The 19,235-nt window shown below is 55.4% G+C and overlaps 2 protein-coding genes across 7 annotated transcripts; one reads left to right on the forward strand and one right to left on the reverse strand.

Moving 5' to 3' along the window:
* Positions 1-4,207: 4,207 nt before the first annotated feature.
* Positions 4,208-10,870, reverse strand: BAK1 (BCL2 antagonist/killer 1). 2 transcript variants are annotated; one of them, XM_030315272.1, is made up of 6 exons: positions 10,651-10,870; positions 8,543-8,643; positions 7,409-7,544; positions 6,932-7,075; positions 5,661-5,841; positions 4,208-5,540 (listed from the first exon to the last, which is right to left on the reverse strand). In XM_030315272.1, exons 2-6 carry the CDS (start codon positions 8,610-8,612, stop codon positions 5,436-5,438), a joined length of 636 nt encoding a protein of 211 aa, XP_030171132.1. In that variant the 5' UTR covers positions 8,613-8,643; positions 10,651-10,870; the 3' UTR covers positions 4,208-5,435. The 2 variants fall into 2 exon arrangements, with proteins under 2 accessions (XP_030171132.1, XP_030171133.1); XM_030315273.1 differs by lacking the exon at positions 10,651-10,870 and adding an exon at positions 9,536-10,591.
* On the forward strand, positions 8,296-17,859 carry LOC115513818 (gametogenetin-binding protein 1-like). 5 transcript variants are annotated; one of them, XM_030315271.1, is made up of 9 exons: positions 8,296-8,415; positions 9,192-9,229; positions 12,534-12,638; positions 13,303-13,424; positions 13,867-13,964; positions 14,176-14,323; positions 15,239-15,378; positions 17,172-17,318; positions 17,591-17,859. In XM_030315271.1, exons 1-9 carry the CDS (start codon positions 8,395-8,397, stop codon positions 17,639-17,641), a joined length of 870 nt encoding a protein of 289 aa, XP_030171131.1. In that variant the 5' UTR covers positions 8,296-8,394; the 3' UTR covers positions 17,642-17,859. The 5 variants fall into 5 exon arrangements, with proteins under 5 accessions (XP_030171131.1, XP_030171126.1, XP_030171127.1 ...); XM_030315266.1 differs by lacking the exons at positions 8,296-8,415; positions 9,192-9,229 and having other exon boundaries at positions 11,314-12,638; XM_030315267.1 differs by lacking the exons at positions 8,296-8,415; positions 9,192-9,229; positions 17,172-17,318 and having other exon boundaries at positions 11,314-12,638.
* Positions 17,860-19,235: the final 1,376 nt, after the last annotated feature.

Genomic DNA, 19,235 nt, shown 5'->3' on the forward strand with positions numbered 1-19,235 from the left:
CGACGCAGGGTTCAAACTCACAGACTGCGAGATCATGACCTGAGCTGAAGCAGCCGCTCAACCGACTGAGCCACCCAGGCGCCCCTGGACTTACTTTTAGTCATTTCTATTTTCCTCCTGGAGGTGGTGGTAGAATAAAATGTTTTCTGTTCATATTTTTCTTGCCATAATTCTACAATCATCTTATTGATTTTTCCCTATAACTAAAGAAAAGTCTGATAATTGTCCTTCTAAATGTAAAACTTGGTTTAAACAAAACTAATGAATGTATTAATTTATATTATTTACCTATGCAAAGTAACAAAAATAACACTTATGTTAGAGTGAATGATGCAACTAACCATTACTTTATACCATCCTGTTCTTCCTTTAGTATACTTTTTTTTTCTTCATCTGTAAAATGGGAATAGTAATTTCTGTCTTAGAGAGCTATACAGCCAAACGAGACATCTGTCATAAGTATAATAACTCAACACATGTTCATTTCCTCCTTTCTCCTTTTTTGCCACTACAGCATTTCCCGAAAACTCAGATTAATGTGGAGAAATCCCAGGGTCTCTCTTTCTTCTAAGTGTAATGGGTAGGGGGCATATCTAGGAGGCGTTTTGTGAGACGGAAGAAAAACGACTTTCTCTGGAGAGGAATCCCTCTCCTCACTCTGATCCCTCCACTGTCCACAATGGGGTTTTGAGATGATTTAATGTTTTAAAAAATAGAAATAGGGGTGCCTGGCTGGCTCAGTTGGTGGAGCAGTGACTCTTGATCTTGGGGTTGTGGGTTTGAGCCCCACGTTGGGCATAGAGATATCTTTTAAAAAATGGAAATAATGTGGATACGGTATTTATATCTTTGTTTAAAGGATGTGTTAAGGATTCTAAGTCCATATGAAGACAGTCTCTTCTATTACACTACATGTTATACCATACACTATATTACATGTCACTATATAAGGGGGGGGCGGGGAGGAGGGATTGCCCCACACCCTCACTAGGGTAGCACTTTGCTCTGAACCTACACAGAACTCTTCTCTCACACAACCCAGCAGCATTGTTACTCAGGCTCCTAGAAACCTCGTTCTTTTTCAGTAAACACGGGAACCCATATCTCTAAGCCCAACCCAGAGCTTCCCTTGCACTCTGATTCACAACACCCCCAATTCAGAGATGCCGGACGGTGCCAAATTCACCCCATCTTTCCCTGGTGTGGTCCACCTGAGAATTTTACCAAGAAAATGATCCCATTCTAGAGGAAGCCTCACTGCCTGCCAGAAATGAATTGGAGAAGTTGCTCTCAGTAAAGTCAGAGGTCAGGTGAGAAAGGGGTCAGATCCAAACATGAGAAGGTTGGTGAGTGCAGCCTGTGTGGGGCCAATCATCACAGAAGTCTGAATGTTGCGAAGTAGTTTCACTCTGTGATGTGATGAAGCAGGCAACTTTGAAGAACTGTCTTCCTGCTGTGTTCTTAGACAAAGCTGGGAAAAGTTGAAGCATTAGGCACCAGGAATGATTCCAAGATTGCAAAGCAAGAGTTGAGATAAGTGGAGCAGAGAGTTTTTCTGATTTGCATGTTGATTTCAACAATGGACGCCTACTCAAATGTTACTCTGCAGATGTCACTTGCACACCTTCATGCTCTCCCCTCCATTTGGTTGCCAAATCCCATACTCCAGGTGGAGGGAGATTCTGTGGCTTTAGCCCCTTCAGCTATTAAGTGACTTTCTCAGAAAAGTCTGTTTTCTGCTCATATTAGTTCATCACCTGACCTTGGTCTTGTGAGGCTGCCCCTCAACTGGATCATTCATACAGTTTGCTGGGGATCTGCTACCTGTCCTATGCTCAATAGGCCAGATCACTGCTTTTTGTTCCCTTATTATCCGGTGGGCTGAATTTCCCCTCCCCCACATCTTTAATATGCCATAGTCTGGTGTTTACCTTTTTAACATGTCCAGCAATTGGTGAACATGCCCCAGAAGCTGGGTTTGCTGGTTTTCTGGTTCCTGACCTTTGGACACTTCCAGCAATCTTTGGTAACCATTCCATCTCTCCCTGTCAGGCACGCGCGCGCACGCGCGCGCGCACACACACACACACACACACACACAGGATTAGAGATTGAATTAAATCCATATTTTACAAGAGTCTTTGATCGGGGCCTTTACATCTGAGGTGGGTACAACTGGAGCAGGATATGGTGGTGGTTTTATTTTAATTAATGAATTTTAATTTATTTCAAAGCTATTCAGATGGTTAGGTCATAAAAACTTACTCAGTTCACTGAGTGGTTTGGGCAAAGGAAGGATTTTGTCTGGATGGACACCTAGTGACCTGAAATAAACTTTTTTTCAGACGAGGTAAACTAGCAGACACATGAAGGTAAACTGTGGGGTGGGGCGGGGAGGCAGGGAGATGCTGGGTACAAGGCAAGGTGGATTTCATACCCACACCGCACAACTGAGCAGACGACACCCAAACACGCTTCTCTCCTGGGGCTGGACTGCCCCAAATCACTGGCTCCAAAGACTCAGGAATCTAGACCTCTTTGATGGAAACGAAGCTACGATTTCAGAAGAACCACCATTTTGAGAATTTAACTTCCTTAATACCTGCGGAATCCATCTGCTCCCCTGCACCCCCATAAACCCCTGCCTTATCCTATGCCTCCCAACTTCTCACGCCTTCCTTTCGGCAACCCCGGAACGCACTTAGATTTCGGTTTTGCAAACTTCATTCTGGCGGAATAAAGGGTAGAGTGGAGGGGACCAGGGTAGACTCCAGCCAAACGTTTTGGGGCTCCTCATGCCTTACAGGATAGAGTTCCAACTCCTTCCTTACAGGGGCAGAGACCGCCACAGCTCGCGCCACTGCCAGCCCGCCTTCTTCCAACGAAAGTCTGCCAGCGGTTCTCAAAACCCAGTGGGGAGGTGCGCCCGGGGGCCCCGCCCACCAGAGGGCACGCTGGCGTGCTCGGTGCGGCGACGGCCATCTTGAATTCGGGCAGCCCGCCCGCCTCCACGGTCTTCTGAGCCCTGGGGCGGTGGTGCGGCGGGTGCGCGCGGGGGTTAGAGGGGAAGGATATACCCCCTCCCCGCTGACCCCTTGGCGGGCCTGTGCTGCAGACCAACGGCCCCGTTCCCCACCGGGTCGGCTTCTACGTAAAACTTCGAGCCAGTACCCTGGTGGCAAGTGCCAGCTCCCACCCATTCTACCTGGTGACTCTGGGCAGGTACCTCAGTTTCCTTTATATAACTGTAAAGTTGGGAGTTTAAAGCCCCAGCCCCACCTCCCAATCCCCCAGGTCACCAGCTATAAAACCTACTGATTGGGCGTGGATGATAAATTCTCCGCATAAGGCTTGGCTCGTAGTATGTGTTCGGTATAGGTTGTCTGTGAACTTTCCCTGCAGATTGCAGGCTGCTTTGTAGCCACCACCCTTCCAGCTGCAGGGGGGCGGGATATCCAAGGGTGCAGTCTGTACTTGGACTGTTTGAAGACCAAGTCCAAAGGGAGAGGGGATTGGCAAGACCCCCTCAGGGAGTGCAAGTGAAGCCCCTAAATCCTTTAGGACTTGCACGTGACCATTTTGGAAAGGTGTCAGAAACACAGACCAGGGTGCCCAGGACTGGAAAGACTTTGGAACATTTGAACGCCCCCGTGCTTGTTATTTTTATCACTCCTAGCTGCCTTTTCCCATAGGGACTCCTATGTAGCACAAAATTCCTGGAATCAAAAGCCCTGTGTGTGCTGGTTGTGGGGGACATGGGGAAGAGAGGACTGGGACACTGTGTCCCAGGCAGAGCCAGGTGTGGGGGTGAAGGACTTTTTGGGCCAGCATGGATGGAGGAGGCCCTGGGGAGAGAGGCATTCAAAGCAAGCCTAAGGTGGCCTCTAGGAGTCCCCAGGCATGTGCAGAGGCTCTACCAGCCAGAGCCCAGCAACTTGAGTCTCCCAACTTCCTAAAGGGTGGGAAACTTGCCTGGGACACAAAGAGATTAGAAGTGCCTGGAGAAGGGGCTAGGAAAAGTGGGGAGGGGCCTAGGCCTTGTAGGGGGCTGGGGCCTGGGAAAACCACACCCAGCCCTCTACTGGATTCTGGAGGCCTAATATGAGCTTTTATCCAGTAATAAACCAGGTAAATGCGAGGCTCGCCCAGGCTCCCCCAATCCAGCCTGGCGGAGGGACGGGTAGCAGAGGATATAAAAATTACCAAATGGGAATCAGAGATTGCAGTTTATTTCAGACACACTCAGAAGGTGGGGGCTGGCCAGTGGGTTCCGTCTGCATCCCCTCCCTGCATTTGGCTTAATCTACCCCCAAACCCCTAGACTGTGCAAGATAGACAAGGCATTCCCACCCCACCCACAGGAGGGGCTTAGGCAGGTGAGGAGTGTGGAGAATGGGGGGTCAGGGGGGTGTAGAGTTCAAGTATTCACAGTTTCCCCATCCACACCCCCGGATTACACTGTGCCCAGGCCGTGAGGGAAGATCCCAACCCCAGGGTTCCTAGTGGCATTAACAGCTCTTTTCTCAGAAACCTCAAGACGAGTTCCTTACCCCCTTTCCCTGACAATAACAAACCAGTCCTAAATTCTGTAGTCTGGGCAAGGAGGGAACCTCAGCACTCCACTTACCCAAGACCCCTCCTCCTTCCTTATTTGGAGTGATGGGGGCAGGGTGGGCTTCACTTGTAGTGAATAGGTTGGGTTTAAGTGGTAATAGATGAGGGGAAGGGAGAGAACCGAGGATCTTGGGAGGGGGGCTTGGGGGCTGCTGATGAGGTTCTGACAGCTCTGGTCTGCACCCCCAACTCCATCTCTACCCCACACTGAGGCCCAGAATCCCTGAGAGTCCACTGCAACGGTGATATGGGGTGGGGGGGAGTGGAGCAGCGGGAGAGCTTAGGAAGGGCCAGGGCTGGGCTCCAGGCCCAGCAATCAAGCTCTGACCTTCTAGAACACCTAGCTGAATCCTGGGGAACACAGGGTAGTCTACTAACTCCCACACCCAGACTTCCTGGCATGGGGAGTGGTGGGAATGGGTGGGGGGAGGGTCCTTCCAAGGGTATTACATAAAGATATAACCATTAAAAATTTTGAGGGGAGAGTGACTCTTAGCCTCTTGCTTCCCCAAATTGTGAATCTCCCCAGTGCCCAATAGATAGGGCTGAGGGTGTCCCAGAGAGCTGAGGAAGAAGGCTATAGCCCCTCTCTGACAGGATGGGGCCCAGAGAGGGGGCCCATTAGCACCATGCAATGTTGGGGCACCCCTGGCAGCCTAACTGACCCCCATGCAGGGGCTCTCCCAAAGCTGGAGTGTCCACTTGCTAAAGCTTCTGTATTCTTGAGGGGGGACCCCTGTAGAGAAGGGGGGGATGGGAGACGGCTTGGCTGAAGCCCAGGCAGGGGTCTCAGCTAGGACCCCAAAGGGCCCCTCTGGGAGTCATGATTTGAAGAATCTTCGTACCACAAACTGGCCCAACAGAACCACAGACAGAACTATCAGCACGTTCACGATGGGGCCATTTCCCAAGTTCAGGGCTGCCACCTGCCAAGAGACAGAGATAGAGGGGCTGATGGCACATACAGGCACTCCAGGGCTGGGGTGGGGCTGGGAGAGAGGCAGCCCCAGCAGCAGGGAGGAGGCTGCCGACGCTTGGGCACTTACCCAGCCGCCCCTCTGCGCAATCCACCGGGCAATGCAGTGACGCAGCATGACGTCGACCACCAGTTTGGTCACCTGGCCCAGGAAGCCGGTCAGGCCGTGCTGGTAGATGTGTAGAGCCAGGCGGTAGCCAAAGCCCAGGAGAGCCACCACTCGGCCCCAGTTGATGCCGCTCTCAAATAGACTGCAGGTAGAGTGTTGATATTGTCAGTGGAGACCCCCAGAGGGCCCTTCAGCCTGCTTCTCCTCTCCCACCGTCAGGTGGCAACCCACCCCGCTCCCAGCTGGAAAGCAAAATGGCTTAGCTGTGACTCAAGGTGGCAGAGGTTGCCCCAGCCTGGCCTCAGTTTGGGAAGAACCTGCATCTCTGTGAAAGGAGGAAACTCAGAGGGTGTCTGAGCGGGGTGCTGCCGCCAGGTTGTGGCCCCAGCGCCGCAAGTGCAGAGGGGCAGAGAGCAGGGAAGGCAGAGCAAGCGGACGGAAGCAGCAGGGAGATTACCTGTGGGTGTTGCTGCTGGCCTGGCAGCCCGAGAGACAGCAGAGAGAAAAGGACAAAGAGGAGGTTAGGACAGGACCTGGAATCAGAGTGGAGTGGGGAAGGCCTCGAAGGACAGGGGCAGGATGTTTCAGCTCTGGGCGCTAATCCTCGATCAGTCGCCTCCTCCTACCTTCACCCCAGCTTCAGTCACCTCGACGCTGACTCCTAACCCAGACGTAACAGCAGATGACACCTTTAAGTCCGGACACTGTTCTAAACGTCTTTCCTCTATTTTACAGACGTGGGGACTGAGGGCCATAGATTCACAAAGCCGGTAAGTGGCAAAGCTGAGATTTGACCCAGGCATGTGGGCTCTCTAGCCACACCAGATGGCCTTTCGGACACCACACTGTAGCAAAGGGAAGCCATTTCTAGGGCATTAGCAATCTGACCATTTTTGGTATGAAATATGGTTCCAGATCAGAAGGCCAGCTGTGTCTCAGCTGGGCTGGGGAGCTCTGGGGACATCCCTACTCCGGCATCTCTATAGTCCTGATCTATCTGGTCCAGTCCCGAGTGCCCAAGCTCACAAGAGCTGTGAGCTTATATACCAAAGAGGAGCAGTCTGGGGCCCAGAGAGAGAAAGACAGGGCCCGAGGCCATGTGTGAGTCAACAGCAGACAAGGGGTGGTGCACATGTCTCTTGACACTGACAGAGAAGCGTGTATCTCCCATCCCACGGGCAGGGCACAGTGCGGGGGTGACAGCGCAGCACAGAGGCCGGGGCCAGGGCTACCTCGAGGCAATCTTGGTGAAAAGTTCATAGGCGTTCTCTGCTGTGGGTTGCAGGCGCTGCAGCATGGCCTGGAACTCTGAATCGTAGCGCTGGTTGATGTTGTCCCCAATGATGGCGAGCTGCCGACCCACCTGCCCCATGGTGCTGGAGAACAGGAGGCAGGTAGGTGAGCAGGCAGAGGGCGGGCAGGGCTGGGGCCTGGACTCGGGGAGAGGGGGTTCTGCCCAAGATGCCCCTGGCCTTGTGGACCCCTCCTTGGAAGTTCCTGGCCGTGTTCTCAGACATGAGGGCAGAGCGCAGGATCACGGGACAGGCATATTCTATAAAGGGTCCAAGATCCCCGATCGGTGGGGGGGGGGGCAGGGGCAAGCCCCAAATAAAAAGGGCCTCCCCAGTTCCCAGGACCTGCACAGCAGCCCCATGTGAGCCTCCGCCTCCCTGAAGATACCCCCGTGGGCCCAGAGGGCCATTGCTCACCTGCTAGGTTCTAGGGGCAAGGTGACTATTTCTGGGTCAGTAGGCGCAGCTGCCCCCTCAGCCTCCTGCTCCTGCTGATAACGGTGAAAAACATAGCTGCGGAAAACCTCCTCGGTGTCCCGGGCTACCTGCTCCTCTGAGGATCAAAGCCAGGAGTCAGGGAGGAAGGGCTGGACGGCCCCATGCTTTGTGGATGGGTCTTTCTTCCTCAAGGCCTCGGCTGTCCTCACCCGTGAACAGAAGTGTCCCTACTCCAGCCCTTAGTTAACAACTAGTGCTTATCGCGTATAGGATATTTTTCTAGCACGTTTCACTGAAGCCTCATAATAGCCTTGTGAAGCAGACGAACACCCCAGTTTACAGGTGGGGAGCTGAGGCACGGGGTGTTTACATAACTTGTACAAGGTCACACAGTCAAGAATGAGCAGTGGAGCCAGGACATAATCCCAGGCATGTGGGCCCCTGAGTTTTAGTGTGTACAGGCTGGGTAGCCCTTATGGCTCGGGGAATGTGGGAAACAAAATTTAGAATTGCAGCTTTGGGTCCAGAAGAGTTACATAGGGACACAGTGACATACAGGGGACTGAACCCAAAGCCCAGGGAGCAGTCTGTAGTGGGCTGGGAATCGCAGCCCTTTGATGGTCCCCTTGGAAAAGGGAAGAAAGGCAGCCATCTTACTTCCTCCCCAAAGTCATAACAATCGCTTTCACCAGTCAGCAGGGCTGCCGGGGTGATAAGCGTAGGAACTTCCTTCTTTCTCCTACTGTAGGAATAGAATAGCCACGCCCCACTCTTCATTCTTCTCCTCACCCCCTCCTGCCTCTCTTCCTGGAGATGGCATGGTGCCCACCTCACGCTCACTCCCAGGCCTCTCCTAGCCTCTGCCCCCCACCCCCAGGCCCAGACTCCTCCCCACTTCCAGGGCTTAACCTGGACCGCACTGCAGCTTCTGAGGTCACCTGCACACACCGGCACTGGGTGGGGAGATGCTTTCTGCTTTACCCAAGGTGAGTGAATGGGGGCAGGAGAGCCTGCCTGTAAGTCTGGCCTGGCCCTGTCCACTCCTGCTCTCTCCATCCTCTCAGACAGCCCTGGTGGCTGTGGGGTGGGGGAGGAGGACAGAAAGACCCTTACCAGAAGTAGCAGACGGGGCAGTCTCTTCACACTCCTGCCTGGGAGGACCTGGGCCTTGCCCGGATGCCATTTCTCAGGTCCCAGTGGAGGGCAGCGCTATCCTGTGGGGACGGGTGAGAGACAGCAGAAATGGGGACGGGCAGGGGCTGTTGATGAGGGGGAGGGTCCCCCACTCCCCCAAAAGACCCCTCCATCCTAGCTCCAGCCAAGTCTCATTTCACCACCCTGGGTCCCTGTGGAGTCTGTCGGCAGAATCAGAACTTACTGAGCATTTCACTAGCAAGAGAGGGCGAGAAAGGCAAGGCAGTCAGGATTTGTACCTAGGGTCCTGGACCCCGCAGCCAGGGCCCTGGGGAGGGGTGGTTGGAGTAGTGCCCTCCTGGGTCTCAAGTCCTCTTTCACCTCGCTCCTGGGTAAATGAGGCTGGTTGCAGAGGCTGGGGTTCCTTCTGCTGCTCCTGGGGCCTCCTGCACCCTCCCTAGCACACCCTTACCACAGGATTACCACCTTCTAGCCAATGACCCATGAAACTTGTGCTCGGAGGTCCCACTTCCCCTTGGCTGGTCAGAGCACCCCTGTTTTCCAACTCAGGCCTGTTAGCTACGAACACTTCCTGAGCACCTATGGTATACTTCTACTGCTCCCCCAGGGGTGTCAGACACTGAAAATGCACATTAACCCAGCAAGGTAAGCATCATCATGCCCCTTTTACAGGTGGGAAAAGTGAGGCACCAAGAAGTTGGGGCCCGAGGCCACATAGCCACTCAGGGAGTCAGGGTGGTAATCTGAATTTCCATGAGTTCATACGCTCAATACTCACATAAGATTTACTTTCCAGTTTGTGGACCTCAGAGGGTACCCTTTCAAGACAAGATCACCTGTTTACATCCTACCTTGGCTCTTCCCATTCCTGCCTTGCCGTGAGCTGAGGAAGTCTTCTCCACAGCTCTCCCACCCCGCCCCCCACCTGACATATGTATCCCCACCACATACCTGCTGTCCTGTCCCTGGCCCCAGTTTTCCTCTTTGCTCAATCCTGGCCACAGCCCTGATCTGCTCTGTGAACCCTCAACAGAGGGAGTATTTCCTGGACGTGAGCTGTTTCACTTTCAATTCTCACCCCTTCATACCCACCCCAAAGCTGCCTCCATCACTCTTTGGGGGAAGTGGCCTTCCTCCTACCTCGGGGGAAGGCCCGGTCCCACCCTGGGCTGAGCACAGCCACGGCCTCCTCCCAGGGAGGACCTGACTACCCTACCCCCCCCCCCCAGTCCTCCTGCCTCTCAGGCCTGGGGCCATTTTCGAAAGTGCCCCAAGGCAAGAGCTCTCCGGAAGGTGTGGAGGAAGGCTCTCCACCCCTCCACTTACTGGGGGCAGGGATAGGGAGAAGCCCGACCCTCCCTTCCTCTGTCCCTGGGCGCCAGCTTGAAACAGATCTTTGCCTGGCACACCCCCATCCCTGCTCCTTCCGGAAGATGCCGTTCCCTCTCCCCTGGTCCCTGAACGAAACCTGGAACCCCCAAGACAGCAGGGGGGTTGCTGATTGCACCACCAACTCTCTCTGCCACTACCCCAGGGGCTCACTGCTGGGGAGTAGGTGAAACATCAGAATGGCCCCCAGGGCCAGAGGCCTATGCTGACCTGGGCCTACCCTTGCCCTCATCCAAGTGGCCTGACTTCCTGGTAAGGGGAGTCCATTGCTCTCTACTTGCTGGGCTTAGAATATTCCCCAGGGGGAGATGCCTGGTTGGGCTGCAGACCCAGTCTAGGGCTCCTAGGGCAGCAGGAAGCACCAGGAAAGTTCTCTCCCTGACCTTGACCTTGGCTCCGATCTCCACTCCCACCCCCCACCCCACCCCGCCCCAGACTGCTAAAGGACCTGGTTCTTTGGCACCCGATTTCTTTGACAGGAAGGGCAATGGGGGAGCTGTCTGAGGGGAAGCCAGAGGGAGCCCCGGCCGGATCAGGCCCCGAGCAGACGTTGGCGGAGCTGCCCAGGCAAGTCTCCAGGCCTCCCTGTCCCCACCTGGCTGCCTGCAGGCTCCTTGTACCCCCTGGGCCTGGGGCTGCCGAAAGCCGGGAGGATGGGCAAGACCCTCCCACCTTACCTGCCAGGACCCTCGCCCAGGCCCGGGATGGCTCACAGGGCCAAGGCCAGAGATCCTGAGGGGCCAGCGGCTGCTCCTGGGGGTCGGGTGCCCAGGCCCAGCTTCCTGGAACAGGCGTCAGTACAGTCCGATGTCTGGACGCGGCTTCTGCTTGCCCCAGCTTGGCCCTAGGGACCCGCGAGGCTGCCCGGATCCTAGACGTGCCGGCTCTTCCCGGCTCCAATTAGCTCCCTCTAGAGGAAGTCGCTGTGTGGCCGCCGGATGCTGATGAAGGGCCTATAGCCTGGGGGTCGGTCTGGGCTCGTCCGCAGAGGAGGTGCTCCACCCTTTACACTTGGCCCCGGGCAGGTGGCAAGGCTCCCCTTCTCCCACTTCTGATTTCCAGTCCCGGTCTTTGATCTTTACCCTCTTTCATGAATCAATACCAATAAAAAAGGCAGGATGGCTTAAGCACCACAGTGTGCCTTGCACTTTAGTTACCATTCTCTCATTGAATCTTCTTTTTTTTTTTAAACAGTATGGTACTAGCTTTATTAATTTATTGGGGGGGGCGTGCACGCGCGCACGTGCACACACACACACACACACACACTCACACGCAAGCAGGGGAGAGGCAGAGGGTGAAGGAGAGAAAGAATCTTAAGCAGGCTGCACACTCAGCGTGGAGCCCAATGTGGGGCTGCATCTCACTACTGTGAGATCACGACCTGAACCGAAACCAAGAGTTGGATGCCTAACCCATCAGGCCACTCAGGTGCTCTTACTGAATCTTTTCAATAACTCTTGGAAGTAGACGCTGTCCACTGCACCCGTTTTACAGACGAACAAACTGAGGCTCAGTGAGTGGGCTTAAGGAACTCGCAGGGTCACTAAGCTGGGTTTATAATCAAGTCTATAGGTGTCGTGGGAAATAATAATACTAACTTGAGATTCAACGTGCAATTAAGACGGGCGCACAGGCACCCTGGTGGTCTCTAGAGATTTGAAATCCTAAAGGTGACAGGCAGATAAACAGAGATGAAAACAGGGGTGTCTGGGTACCACCTGAGGATGTGCAAGTGGATGCTGAGAGGCAAGAAAAGAGGGAGGATAGACACTATCTGGCTGTGAGGAGTGGATTTGAAAGACAAGCCAGGTGGAGAGAGTTGTGTGCAGAGGCCCCAAAAGCCCCTGCCCCATTCCCAGTCCAAGGACCCCCAGCTTCCTCTGCCTGCTCCCCACCCCCATGCCTTCTGGAGCCTCATTAGCCACCTCATTAGCCTCCAGTCTGCCTTCCTGTACCTTTTCCCCCTGCCTCATCGACCTCCTGCCCTCTCTGCCCCCAGCGAATCCCCTCTACCATGTCTTCCTCCCTGGCTCCCCATCACTCCCCTGCCCTCCCCCCGCCACCCCCGGCCTTTGCCTTCTAGAACTCTTGGAAGTTTCCAACTGGAAGTTTTAATTTGAAAACTCCTCCTGTTCTTAAGCAGTTGGTGGGGTGGCTGTGACGGCCCCACCCTTCGAGTCAGGGTCTCTCTCGGGATGGAGGCCCCAGCTCCAAACCGTCAATCCCGAATTTTGGGCCGCTCCTCCATGTTCCGCTTTTTCCGTAGCCTGGTGGGGAACAAGGGCAGCCCAAAGAGCTCTGACAAGACCCCGATAGGGAGTCGGACATGCTCCTTGCGAGAGCAAGCCGCCACCCCATTGGTGATGAACCGCCATGGAGGGGTGGGGAGGAAGGAGCCAAAGCCATCCACCACACTACCCTACATGCTGTCTGTGGCCTTGCCACGGCAGGACCCCTTGGGGCTAGGGATGGGGGACACAGGGGCCCAGACCCCTACCCCCACGGAAGTCCTGAGGGTGGGGGCCCAGGGTGTAGAGGTGAAGCCTGTCCTGCCCAGGAGAAGCCAGGAGGTGCTGGGCAACCTGTCTGGGAAAGAGGAAACGGAAGAAGAGAAGGAGGAGGAGGTAGGGGAGGCCTCCGGGGATACAGAGACCTCAGACAGGTGAGGGACTGGGCTGTGGGTGGCGGGCGGGAGCCTGGGATGGGGGTACTGGGGCAAGGATATGGGAGGACCCCAATTGAGGAAGGCCCGGGAATGTGGGTCTTCAGATGGGTAGAGGACTGGAATAAGGCACGGGGGTTGATGGAGGGACAGATGTATCAAGGATGGGAAGGAGCCTGGGGGTGAGAGTATTGGGCGGGGGGCAGAGATGGGGTGGGTCTTCCCACAAGTCAGGGGATGTGGGTGGAGGTGCCAAAGATAGAAGAAAGACAGGCTGGGGACTGGGATGAGAGAGTGCCAAGGTGAGCCAGGCCACCATGGCTTCCCAGCTCCTTCCTGGTCCTCACTCCACCCTGCCTTCCCTCCCCACTCTCTCCCTCCTCATTCCCACTCCCGTGTGGACCTGGCACCACTCCCTGTAAGGAAAGGGCCCACCTCCCCCTCTGCTCCCCACCTTCCTCCTCACTCTACCTTCAAGGGAAGATAGCCCCCTGTACGATGAGGACCCCAAAAGGCCCAGCAGGGAACTGTTGGAGGCAGGAGGGTGGAGGGGGCTGAGCAGGGCCTATAGGAGGGCCCTTGGGGACTTTGGGGGGTTTAGGGAGCCTTTGCCACATGTCTGGGCTCCACCTGCTACCCCCATCTGACTCTGCTTTGGGATCAGGGGCCACTTTGCCCAAGCTTTGGAGTTGGAGCAAGGATGCCTGCAGAGGGCCATGGGGCCACTGGAGGTCAGCCCCGAGACCTTCACCAAGGAGGAGGAGGAGAAGGAGTGTCTGCTTGACGGTGAGTGTGGTGGCCACAGGTGTCAGGCCAGTGCCAGAAATAGATCCTGTTCCTCAGACTCCTCAGGGGTGTGGGGCCTGGAAGGACACAGGATAGTCTGAGGGAATGCTGAGGGCAGGCTGCATGGATCAGAGTCCATTCCATTCCCCTATGCCAAGTCGTGTGATAGTGGCAAGTTGCTCCCCGCTTCTGTGTCTCAGTTTCCTCATCTGAAAGGAATGAGACCATAACAGTATCTATCTCAGAGGGCAGTTGCAAGGAGTCAATGAAATGTCCTTTGCAAAGTGCCTGGTACTGTGCTGAGCACATAGTAGGTGTTTGCTAAAGAAAATGAGGGAACCTCCCCCTCACTTCAGCCTGCTCAGTGCCCTTGCCCGCCTCGGCCTGGGCCTGGGCTGCCCCTTGTTCCTGTCAGCCTGTCAGTGACACTGCACCTTCATAGGAGACCTCAGGCTGGCCTCTTCGAAGGTGGGGACAACTCCTTGGAACCGCCGCCTCCTCACCTTGTACAAGCAGCTTCAGAAATCAGCCGTGGCCAAGGTCTGTAGAACCAGGCTGGGGCAGTGGGGGGTGGGTGAAGCCTGGTTGGGGCTCCTCCTCGCATTTGGCTGGGCCCCAGGATTTGGGGCTTGGGCAGACCCCTCTTAACCTGGTGGGTTCCCTCCTGCTTTTTGTTTTATCTGGGGGTGGGGCTGCACGCTTGGGTCCCTGTCATCCTCACCTGCTCAGTGGCCCATGGGCATGCCCTCAGTTTCCTCTCAAGGAAGGCTTGCCTGATGAGGAGAAAGGCAAGGAAGAGGAAATGGAGGAAGAGGACAGCTCATTCAAGGTCTGTGTCCCAGGCATTGTCACCCTGCAGTCACCGCTGCATAAGACTTTTAGGTCAACAGATACAGTGGGTAAGTGTGGCGCCCAACCTGCCCTCCTCAGGCCAAGGGGGCTCCACTCTGGCCCTGACTCATAGGTGTGATACCAGTTCCTACCACCAGGTGGTACCAGAGGACCTAAGATGACCACTGGAGAAGGGGTTGCAGGGGGACCAGTGGGTGGCTCAGCAGGAGCTGCAGGCTAGGTCTAGCTAGAGTCCTCCTTTCTCAAGGTTTGGGGGGGCAGTGAGGTGGGGATTGTGACTACGGCTTGCGCTCCAGAAGCACCACCCACTCCCAACCCAGAATTCTAACTTGTTCAGTGGGCATCTCCATCCCCGATTTTCCCATCACACCCTGCTGTTGACGGTGCCCCAGCACTACCCAGACATTGTGAGCAGATGACTCAGTGGTAGCGATATGACATGATAACATCACATGATCATTGTTGACATTCACATAGCCATTACTATGGGCCAGACCCCCTTCTGAGCACTTTTCGTGAAATACTACTTCGCAACTCTGAGGTAGGTCCTATTATAATCTCTACTTCGTCGTGAGGAAACTGAGACACAGAGAGGTTAAGTAACTTGTCCAAGGTCACACAGTAGTAGGTGGCAGAGCTGGGATTTGAACCTAGGCAGTTTGGGTAGTTCCAGATCCTTGCTCTTGAGTCTGTGGCTGGTGGAGAGTGGAGGCATATGTCTGCCCCTTGCACGCTCTCCCCAGGAGGGGAAGAAACTCACACTCATGCAGGTGGGAGGGAGCGCTTGGCAAGTGAGTTTGCTGGCAAAGTCAGGGAGGTGGGCGGGTAGTATCTGGCTGGTTCCAGGTAATGGAAAACATAAGGGCTGGGGCTGGGGGTGACCAGGGACTGCACACGGCTGGGATGAGGTCTGGAGAGCCGGAGCCACCTGCCTGTCCCATGCCCATCTCTCTGACTCTCAGGTTTCGTGGAGTCGGAGTTAAAGAAGCTTTTGGTAGTACAACGGGAGTCCCGCCTCTGGAAGATGGGCAGTCATGAGGGCCGGGAGCTGCTGACCCAGCCAGAGATCACCCTGGAGGAGGCAGGCATTGTGGACGGCCAGGTAGGCCTGGCCTGTCTCGACCACCACCCCCTGCGTGAAGGCACTAGAGAGAGCGGGCCTCCCACTCCATCGGCTCCTGGCCCTGACTCCAGCCTCCCACTGTCTGGGTAGGGAAGGCACAATCCCTTCTTGGTGGTGGTATTTCTGAGTAGGACCTTGAAGCCCTGTGCATACACACACTTCTCCATCAGTCTCTCTGTCTCTCACTTGACCCAGCGTCCCAAAATCCATTAAAATTAAAAAAATAAATTTTAATGTTTATTCATTTTTTGAGAGAGAGACAGACAGACAGATAGAGTGCCAGCGAGGGAGGGGTGGAGAGAGAGAGGAAGACACAGAATCCAAAGCAGGCTCCGGGGTCTGAGCTGTCAGCACAGAGTCTGACAGGGGGCTTGAACTCACAAACCATGAGACCATGACCTGAGCCAAAGCTGGACGCTTAACCCGACTGAGCCACCTAGGTGCCCCCACTAAAAAAAATTTTTTTTAATGTTTATTTATTTTTGAGAGAGAAAAGAGAAAGAGTATAAGCAGGGGAGGGGTAGAGAGAGAGGGAGGCACAGAATCCAAAACAGGCTCCAGGCTCCGAGCTATCAGCACAGAGCCCGACACAGGGCTTAAATCCACAAACCATGAGATTATGCTTGAGATGAAGTTGGACACTTAACTGACTGAGCCACCCAGGCACCCCTAAAAGTCCATTTTTTTTTAAGTCTTAACTTTGCCGTTCACTTGCTGTGTGGCCTTGGGCAAGTCTCTTCCCCTCTCTGGGCCTCAGTTTCCTCATCTGTACGATGAGGCGTTTTTGTCTAGGTGGCTTTAGGTCTTCCTTGTACATCTGTAATTCACATAATGTTGCTTTTATTATATTGCTTTCTCTCCCATTCACACCCACACTTACTCCCACAAACACACATATAGATTACCTGTCTGTGTCACACCAAGGACCACCCACTGCCCACCTTCCTTGACACTGGCCTTCGAGGTCAGGCCTGTCCCAGACTCTCTTGAGCGCACATGGATGAATCTGTTGTGAAAAAAATGTGTCCGTGTCCTTTTTGAATTAATTTTCATTCATTCATCAACCCGTTCTTTCATTCGGTGGACATAGGCCCCTGACGGTCTGTGTCGTTTACTTTTGTGGGAAAGTAAAGGAAAGAGAGTCAGGTTCAGAGGCCAAAGCCTTTAGCTGAAGCCCTGCTCCGGCACTGACTTGCTCTGTGACTTTGAATGCAGGCTTTGGCTTCCTGTAAGGAAGGGGACACTGGTGGAAGGATCAGACAAGATGGAGAGGGGCTGCCTGCCAGCCGCCAAGGGCACTCCAGTGTTAGGGATATGACTTACCCCCTTGGGGGAATGAATACCAGAAGCGCATGCCCACCAGGCACTGAGGGGCAGCCCTCTCACTGTCCTAAGCCCGCATGCCTGAGTTACAGGAGCCCCTGTGTGCTGTGGGGAACAAGGCCGTGCACCTCACCCTAAAGTACACAGCTGGTCAGCTCTGCCAGGGGCTCTTGCTTTCGCCTTTTCACACTAAAGGGATCTCATCACCCTTCCGGCCCCCTTCTCCTCCCTCTCCCTTCCAGAACCACCCCTGAGCCAGGGGCCACAGTCCAGGGGGTAGCCTGAGCAGAATTGGGGGGCCCTAGGGAGTTTCTGGGTGGTGGCAAGTTGGGTCCCAGCTCAGTCCTCACTTTGGGGACAGAGCTGCCCCAGGAATATCTTCCTCCTGTGGGTGTTTCAAGGGTCCTATCCTCATCACCATCCCCCACTCTCTCCTTATCTGTCCTCAGGGACACCAAGCCGAGGGGGAAGGAAGCCACCCCCCAGCCTTTTGGGAATGCTGGGGACCTAGGGGAGGGGCGCTGAGGCAGCTGAAGCACCATCCTAGGCTGGAGGGAAGGGTGCAGCCCCCCCTTGGTGTGGTGTCCAGGACAGAGGTGAGGGAAGGGAGAGGTTCGCTGGGGTGCCTGACTTCTGGGATTCCAAGGATCCCCCCCAAGTTGGAGGGAGAAGGGTCCCTCATTCAGTGGGAGGGAGGTGGCTCAGGGCTGGTGGACTGGGGGCCAGCTGGGCGAATATGAGGGAGGGCCTGGCATGGCCTCAGGGTGCTTATCTCTGGGGATATGAAGGAATATTCTGGGGATACAGAGCAGGAAGGGAGAGCCCAAAGATGCTGAGGCACCTTTTTTCACCCACTTCTGCCCCCTAGCACCTGCTCCTGGAGGAGATGGACGAGATGGGAAACTGGCCTCCAGAGTGAAGCTGGTGCTGGCCCTGAGTCTGCCCTGCTCCCAGATCCCTTCAACCCGAATAGAGCTTTAGCCTCCCTCTTCTGAGGGCACATCCAAGGAGCCCCTGGGGCCAAGGGGTCTTGATATAAATGGAATCCATGTGTCTGCAGGGTGGGCCTGCTCCAGAATGTTCCTACCCATCAGACTCAGGCCTGTGATAGTAATAAAACCCACTTTGACTTTTTGGCTTCCTTGGCTATGTGTGGAACCCTCCCCCCCCCCCCTGCCGCCTCATCCTCAAGCTAGGAGCAAGCTCACAAGCTCAAGGCTATCCAGGGTCTCAGTCTAGTCCCCAGTGTGGCAGCCCCAACTGCAGAGTCCTGGGTTCCAGTGGAGGGGCCCCAGTGGGGCATCTGAGCTGGAGGGCAAGAGGTTTGGTGCATCTGCCCTGGGGGTGGGGAAGGACTGGTGGCCCAGAATGCCAGGAGAGCCCCTGCTCCCACAAGACCAGATCCTGTTGGTAGGAGCATCCCTGACTTCCCTCCCTCCTAAGTTCCCAGGCCAGGCTTGTGGCCTCATGGGGAGGATCCGGGAATTCTCCAGCAGGAACTTCCTGCCCAACCAGCACAGGGACAAAGCCAGGAAAGCGGCCCTGGGGCCACGGGGACCTGCTTGGAGGGCTGGCTGGGGGACAGGTAGGAGGCCCTGGGATGATGCCGGAGGGCCCCTGCTACAGGAGTGGGGGGCAGGGCCTCAACCTGCTGCCCCTGGTCATGGCCCCTCTGTGCCATGCTCACTGCCAGGTGCCTCTGGGGATCCTGGTCAGAGGGAGGTCCTGACATCTAGACGACCCAACTCTAAATCCCAGAGGCAAGGATAGGCTTGAGTTGGGGGTGCACGATCCTGTGCCCTTACCGGCCATGGAAGGGCACACCCTCATACCTGGCTTTTCGGGGATCCAGCATCAGGGAGGGCGAAGCCCAGTTTGGATACCAGGAGGTGTTGCTCACCTGGAATCCTTGACTCAGGCTCTGGGCTGGGGAAGATCCTGATGGAAAAGCCCATCTGACTGCCCCTGCCTGAGTCAGCCAGGAAGCAGCCTTGTGACCCTATGACTCACCTATGCCCTAATTATTTCCTCCAGAGTCTTGGCTATGGGGAAGGGTGGGGGCCTTAGACAGTGGCCTGTGGGGGTCCCCTGGTTCCACCTGGACCCCCGATCTCCCCCCGGCACAGATGTAGCACTCCTCACGGACCCCATGGAGAGGATATTTCCTCTCCCTCCCCCATCCTAACAGGCCATGACCTTGTTCCAGGCCATGCCCAGGCTTGAGTGGGGGAATCCCAGGGCCCAGAGCGCTGCAGGACAGCTCCTGCCCTCCCCCGTTGCCCTGTGGGTAGGGCCAGCCAGTGGAGTACACAGGCAGCCCCACATTCGGTTGGGGTAGGCTGGGTCCCCACTGGCAGCTCAGGCTCCTTGGCTGCCTGTGTGAGCCAAGTGTCCACTCATAGGTCACCTGTGCTCCTGGGGAGGGAGCATTTCCTTCTCAGCCCCCACAAGGGTATGGCTGCTGGGGATTGAGGCGGCAGGAATCTTGATTTAGTATGGGAGACTCTTAGGTG

Source organism: Lynx canadensis, chromosome B2 (genome assembly GCF_007474595.2).
Source record: "Lynx canadensis isolate LIC74 chromosome B2, mLynCan4.pri.v2, whole genome shotgun sequence".
Lineage (NCBI taxonomy): Eukaryota > Metazoa > Chordata > Mammalia > Carnivora > Felidae > Lynx > Lynx canadensis.